Below are 7599 nucleotides of genomic sequence, written 5' to 3'. Positions count from 1 at the left end.
CATCTTCACAGAGAATGTGCCTTGAAAAGCATTTATTAAATGTATTTGGGAGGGCTTGTTAAAAAGAAAGAGACTATCAATTATATTAAATACAAGCCATTCAATATGCCAAGCTATATATAGATGTCTCTATAGTGGGTGACGATTTGTCATTTATCTTCTAAGATAATTATGCAAATTGTATTCAGCCCACACATCCTGAGTTGGAAAAATGGTTTTTCCCTCTTTTTCCTCATTTATAAACCTTGTCTAACAAGAGTTAACCATGATTCAGAGTGGACAGCACAAAGCTAGATTTTGGCAGTCCCACTGCAATAAAAAAGAATCTATTTTCCTCCTCAGGGTCTCTCTTTTCTTTAACGAGGGCATACAAAAGACTTGGCATATTCCCAGAGCTTCTGAGAATTTTCCCCTTGAGAAATCTCAGTAAATACGAGGAAAAACAACTTCAAAAAAACTAATGAAAGGCCCGTCACTATTTGCCTTTCTACCCTCCTCCCCGCCCCCCAGACCTTTCCACTGTCTAGTGTCTCTTCTCAGTTTCAAACATTTTCCCTCCTCTTATTTTCCTAAGGTGAGCTGCCTTTCTCGGACACTCCATCTGCGAGAGGGTCGGGAAAAGATCTTACAGAAATCACACCCTGGCCCAGTGCTTATTTTCCCAAGGATCAGGACCCAGAAGGACGGGGTTGGGACTGAAAAGACTAATTTCAGGCTAGGGCAGCACGTGGAGAGCAAGAAATCGGAAAGGCTCTAGACCTTTCCCTCCTCTGGCTCCTGCAGCCGAACCCCTCTCCAGTGCAAACCCTTGTTTCCTCAGGAATGCGGATCAGGGTTTGGCAAGTACGTTTTTAGCAAATAATCTCTGAATGTTCGGTGTTTAAAGGCGGAAGCACGACTTTGAGGGCGCACAGTAATCCTTAAAAAACGATCCTGTCCCCACTGTTGTGATGCAAATGCAAATTCTCATGGCTGCACACTAGCTCCGCGGTCACGTGTGGGTGACTCTAGCTGAGAGTCACCCCCGAGCCCCGTGTGGCTCGGGGCAGCAGAACCGCAACGCAGTGTCCCAGCGCACCTGTACACACCCAGAGGCCCACACTGAACCCATAAGCCGCTGGGTACACACACGCGCGCTTCCCCTCCTCCCGCCTCACCTTGTTCGCTTTCCTTTCCCCGGACTCCCAGCCCTCGGCCCACACAATGGGATGTTTGTTTGCTTCAGCAGCATGTTGCAGCGCAGTCCCTGCTTTGCCTAGCTCGGTTCGGCAGGTCTCTCAGGTAACAGGTGGCAGCTTCCCCTGTTGGATTCTAGTTATTAAAAAGAATGACCTCATAGGGGTGGAGCCCTGGGACTCCGTGGAGGGCAGTCACAGCTAGGTAACCCTGGAGTGAAGCCGGTTGGTTAGAAGGGGGCAGTTAAGCTCCTCAGGCTGGCGGCTTTAACATTTACCCTGAGGCCCCTTAGCAGCCAGCCATTGCCCGCTGGCCCCTAGAGCTGGTCTCTGCCTCCCATGGAGCCCAAAGAAGCCCCCGGGAAAGAAACTATGGGCACCAGGAAAAAGAGCCTGCCCTTCCCGAGGCCCAGGCTCTATATGCTGGAGAGAAGGAAGACTGACCCTGTGGTTGAGAGCAGTGTTCCTGGGGACTACTCTGGTACCTTGACGAGGAGCCAGTCTCACAGGACCGAGTACAACCAGAAATTACAAGGTAACCTACAAGAAACCCATGGCCTTGGTTCCTGCACTCCCAGCTCTTTTCCTCTTACTCTTGCACTTGCAAAGGAAGCAATTAAGGCAGAGGAGAAAATCAAACATTACCTTCCTCTATAAGGAGGAAAGTAAGGAAATAAGAAAATGAAAGTAAATGTAATTCACAAGTTGTAGGAGAAATTTATTATGTCCTTCCATAGTTAAAAAGCCAGTTCTGGGGCTTCCCTGGTGGCGCAGTGTTTGGGAGTCCACCTGCTGATGCAGGGGACACGGGTTCGTGCCCCGGTCCACGAGGATCCCACATGCCGCGGAGCGGCTGGGCCCGTGAGCCATGGCCGCTGAGCCTGCGCGTCCGGAGCCTGTGCTCCACAACGGGAGAGGCCACAACAGTGAGAGGCCCGTGTACCGAAAAAAACAAAAAAAAAAACAACCAAAAAAGCCAATTCTGAATTATTCTTAATATTGTCATGTCTTTTTTTTCCTGCTACATCCCTCTTTTCTTCTCCCTCCTGCACCCAATTTAAGACGTGGGAAGCACTAGAAAGCAAATGATTTAGAAACCTACAAAAGATAGTTTATCTCAATAGACAGGTGTGAGATGTCACACCAGGAGATCTATCTAGGTAATTGTACTGAACTGTGATTGTGGTTATATTAAATAGGGGCCTGAAACTACAATTATGTCTGGGAAAATAAGGGATGTTATAGTCATCGGATAGTATAATAGGATTTCTTGAAAATCACATAGGTGTTCATTCCTTTAGAGTGAATCGAATAACATGCAAATATGGTAAGAGACGTTTAGCACGCTTAGATTGAATGACCGCTGAGGAAATAACTTCAGTTATTTTGTGATGGTCATAAGATAATTGGTACAGTTAATATAACATGTCCTGTTTCAGGCCCTGAATTGCTCTCTCTTCCCATCCATCCTCTCTTTTACTTCTCCCTTTCTCTCAAAGGTCATTTGGTCTAGTAAACATCATTTTGATGTGGATGCTGTGCGACGTTTTAAGTAGCCACTGCAGTACCTGTTATGTGATCCCCCAGAACCTGTCTCTCCCACTTTGAGGCACACTGTGTTTAAGCTCTCATAATGTTACCATGAGTTGTCATTCCGGATTGAAAAACTACAATGAGGCTAGAGCGACCAATGGGACAAGCTTGTACTTAGAAGGTCTCTTTCCTCAAAAAATGTGCGTGGACTTAGTGATGCAAATTAATTAAAGTAAGTTAAATGCATTTAAATTAAATCTTTAAAGCTTCCTACTATGAGTTAATGCTTTTAAAAAATCCTGATAGCTCAGGATTAAAATGCAAAGTCAAGTGTTGTCCTTAAAGATGGTTGTTTTTTTTTTTAATGGGGAAGGGGTACTATTTGAGCTTTGAAATTAATTTTCTCAAGGCCATGTATAAACTGGAAAAAATGCAAATTTTAAAGTCACGTATATTTGGTTTCCAATCCTGGCTCTTCAGTTTACTACCTATAAGACTGAGCAAATCACTTAAAATTGCTGAGCTTCTGTTTCTCTATCTGTGAAAATAGGATAATGATACTTACCACACAGTGTTATTGGGAGAATGAAATTAGATAAGTACATGAAACACCTAGAATATTGGCTGACACATGGCATGTGCTCCATAAATAGTAGCTGTTTTTAATTTTAGGAATGATGGGTACCATAATGTTAGAACAGGACTTGCCTTGTGTTAGCCCAAATTTACTAATCTACTAATCTGTTTCAACTCTTTTCTGTCTTTTGATGAAAAGACCACAAATAAGGAATTCAGGAAAAGCCTACTGCTTTTTCCCTAATAACATGTTTCTTCTTTCCGAGGTTCACTAATTCAGCATCTTTTTGATCCAGATTTTCCATTAGTAAAATAAAAATGGGAATACTTTTTGCTATTCTCTTCCCAAACTTAGCTTAAAAAAAAAATAAGTCTGTGGCCACAGAATACAGTAGATATTTGTTGGTTACTTTGCAGAAGACTTCAGCCTTCTTATGTACTCCACTGGATTTGTGGTTTTCCTGTGCTCTGTTGGATCCTGTCTCTGAAGGTGGAAGGAAAGACGCAGGAGTTAATCCATGGTGGTAGACCTGACTGTACTGGAGAAAAATCATCAGGGAGCGTAGAGGAGCACATCAGAGCTGTAAAGATAGGCTGACCTCCTGATAAGTAACATTTTAAAGATGTAACTCTTAATAAAGTCCAAGGCTGATACCTAATGCCTAATAGAGCTTTTAGTATGATTCTTCTGTAACTGGTGTGGCAACAATAGAAGGCATTTTTTCATTAATGTTGGAAGCAATCAGTTTGCACTCTCTCATCTGTACTCTACCCTTTATCATGCAGATGAGTCCTAAATCACCTTAAGAGGTTCTTTATTATTGCAATGACAAGAGTTTTTCCTCTGCCTACCTTGGAACTGGCAGTTCCCTGGAAGGCACTGAATAAAGACCTGAGCTAGTTAGAGCCCTCAGACAGATGGCCCCGAAGCAAAGCCATCGTGAGGTCACAGTGTGCTTTCCAATACTGGAATGCAGCCTCAAATTATTTAGTTGGTTGTCCTTCAGTGCTGTGTTACTGAGTAATACAATTTACTGTTCTGTCTCTGGAAGCAAGTTCTCTAGGATTCTGGGAAATGTTACATCGTTCTTCGGTGTCCCTGGGCTCACCTCTTAACTATACAGTTTATCCGTTTCATTCAATTTCTGACTGATGTCGCTTTAGTAGTGTGAATCCTAAGCTGTAATATTTTTTAAATGGTACAGGGGGTGAGAGCTACTAAATTAAACAATAGAACATGATTCTAATGAGATTATCATAAAATCTTTGTAAAAGATTGTGATCACATCCATGTAGTCATTCCTACTAAGCCTCAAGTTGCACAATAATAGTTCAATGCTAGCTACAGTTAGTGGCATCCTTATTCCTTCAACAGGTTTGTTCAGTTAATTGGCGTTTATTGAATATGTTATACGGTGTGCAAAAAACAGAATATGTGCCAGGAATAACAACTACAAAATCATTAAGAAAAAGTGTCTGACCTTTACTCCAAAGGGGCTTGAAGTCTCGTAGGGAAAGATAAGACAGGTAAACAAATACAATAAAGGTGCAGGCGAGAGGTAGACATGGGATCAGGGCATCCGCAGAAGGAGGAAATGGTCTATTCAGGATTGGGCGGAGAGGTTGTCAGAAAACATTGTCATTCAGAGAAGATAAGTGGGGATGGGGTGGAGGTGCAGAATGGGGAGAGAAGGGTATTTTAACATCTTCACTGGGCTTATCTCTGTCTGAAATTATGTTGTTTGTTTCCTTATTTATTGTCTATTATCGACCCATTTCCCCTCCCATCTCTCACGCCCACCCCCCCCCCACCAGTCCATGAAAGGCACCCTATCTTTCTCGTTAACTGTTCCATCTTTGCCCTTGGAATCGTGGCCAGCACACATGAATAGGATTAGTGCCCTCATAAAACACGAGAGATCTTGTTCCCTCCCTCTCTGCTCCCTGCCATGTGAGGATTTGAAAAGTCCGACATCTGTCCACCAGGAAGGGGGTCCTTACCAGCACCTTGAACTTTGATCTTGGACTTCTCAACTGCAAAAACTGTGAAAAACAAATGTTTGTTGTTTAAGCCACCCCGTTTATGGTATTTTTGTAACAGCAGCCCAAATCGACTAAGATAGTTAGTCAGTTACTTTTATCCTCTGTGGCCACGCTAAGCTTCTGGTTAATTTTTTGGCCAGTGCATATTTTTGCTAGTATCAGGTGAAAGAGTGAGAGTGGGTGGGTTAAATGTCCTCACAGCTGCAGATAACACAACAACAAAAAAATCACATCTCCAATTCATGTTAGGTCTGCGATGTTTTCTTTTTCACAAAGGCTATCATATCATTTTCATTATAAAAGGATTGATTGGTTGTTTTTATGAAATCCTGAAATGTTCTCACTATGGTGACAATAAATGAGCCACTCTCCTGCATGGACTTTATACGGAATAAGATATTTTGCAGTATGAGGACAAATGGCTCAAAGACTAAGTTAGACTTGGTCAGATTATGGGAACAGTTAATTTGTAATGATTTTTTTTTTTCGGTATGCGGGCCTCTCACTGTTGTGGCCTCTCCCCTTGCGGAGCACAGGCTCCAGATGCGCAGGCTCAGCAGTCATGGCTCACGGGCCCAGCCGCTCCACGGCATGTGGGATCTTCCCGGACCAGGGCACGAACCCGTGTCCCCTGCATCGGCAGGCAGACTCTCAACCATTGCGCCACCAGGGAAGCCCAATTTGTAATGATTTTTAAGAATACAAACTAACCTGTAAGTGAGGAGGATGAGCTGTTAACACTGGAAGATTTGGTGATTTTTGTTCAAGGGGTAATGAAGGGTGGAATAAAAGTAATTGTCCAGCTGTTCGTGCATGGTTCTCTCCTGGTGCTATGAGTCCTTTTTGTTCCTGCCTGTTCTTTGAGTACTGTAAAAGTAACTCCTTCCCCTTTACCTGCCTTTAGTGAAATGGGAAGTACTTGGATCAGTAATGTGACTGTTAACAGTGTAACGCACTGTTAAAGCTAAGTAACTTCTCTCTCGTTGCATGCATAGAAACCCAAAAGAAGCATGATATTTTACTTTCTTTCTTTTCCAGTAAAGGTATTTTGCAGTTTTTAGAGGACACATTGGATCAAATAAAGTGAGTCCCAGAAATCAAGAAAGTTTGAGCTATTCCACTACTACCACATTGTGATGGGAAAATTTATTCCTTCCATATTTAACTGATGTACCTCTAGATATAACTTTTTTAAAGGTAGCAAACACAGCTTCTAATTCTATTTTTTGTCCATAAAAATGATGGGTTTATCAAAACACAAGATGAGACATCAAGAGGGAGGGCTGAGCTAATGGAAGAAAGGAAGGAGAGGAAGAGGGAGAGAGAAAATTCAGATGTGCTAAGCACAGATAGAAACGAATCTTAAAATAGTGACATAGTCGGGGAAAAGATGAGTGAGAGAAAAGCACTCAAGCTACATTCATCTTTGCTTCTGTTGATACAGGAAAAGGGAAAACGGTCTTTTTATAGAATGACTTTTTCTTGATACCCTAATCATATTAACTTCAGTGTTTTTGCGGGTACTGATTTCCTGGTGACGGTGGATTATTGCAAGAATTGCTAAACGTGTCAGCAGTATCACCCTGAGCACCGGGCAAGACTTGGCTTCAGGTGGAGCTTTAGAGCGTCCCCCTGTGGCGCCCTCTCCACCAAGCAGGTGAGGAGTCCTTGGGGCCAAGGTTCCTGGCTGCCTGGGATCCTTAACCTCATTTCTAGACTAAGTTCAGGGCATCTGGGACCATGGAATTTTCTGTTCAACTGGTCCTAATCACTGCCACCAAGGCCTGATGGGACCTCTTCCCAATCCCTTTCTCCTTAGGACAGAATGTGGGTGCTGGTGGGCACACCCTTTGGCTCCAGGGCCAGTCAGTTTTGGAGGTGTGTCTGGAGCTCGATCATGCTGGGGTGTTCACTCCATGCCTACCAGGCCCTTTGTGGGTGGAGGAGCTGGTAGAGGGAAGGGTAGGGATACAGGCCTCATGACTGGGGAGAGGGATTGTGCCCAGGGCCTCCTGCTAAATTTTGGCATGAAACTCCGAGGGACCTGAGAGATCTAATCTTGAACTTGGCCTTCCAGATTGTTATGAAGGTACATTTATTCAAGATGGAAGGATATAACATATTTTATTTAACAGTTTGCCAGCTTGACTTACAACTTTTAAATATGTAGATAAGGTATGCAGCCTCCGTTTATACACTTGCTCCAGGCCCAAAAAGGAGGCTACTTATGACTGTTATCTACATTCAGGATATAGCTTTCTTATTATACTAG

General features: G+C 43.3%; 1 protein-coding gene across 1 annotated transcript in view; it reads left to right on the top strand.

Moving 5' to 3' along the window:
• The first annotated feature begins 1514 nt into the window (after positions 1-1514).
• The window catches only part of ARHGEF38 (Rho guanine nucleotide exchange factor 38), a 153976-nt gene continuing 147891 nt past the window's right edge, over positions 1515-7599 (top strand). Inside the window, exon 1 of the mRNA XM_030864144.2 lies at positions 1515-1710. Within this exon, the coding sequence (XP_030720004.1) occupies positions 1515-1710 (196 nt within the window). The remainder of the gene's footprint in view (positions 1711-7599) is intronic.

Source organism: Globicephala melas, chromosome 5 (genome assembly GCF_963455315.2).
Source record: "Globicephala melas chromosome 5, mGloMel1.2, whole genome shotgun sequence".
In the NCBI taxonomy this organism is placed as follows: Eukaryota; Metazoa; Chordata; class Mammalia; order Artiodactyla; family Delphinidae; genus Globicephala; species Globicephala melas.
This window is presented reverse-complemented; position numbering and strand designations above follow the sequence as displayed.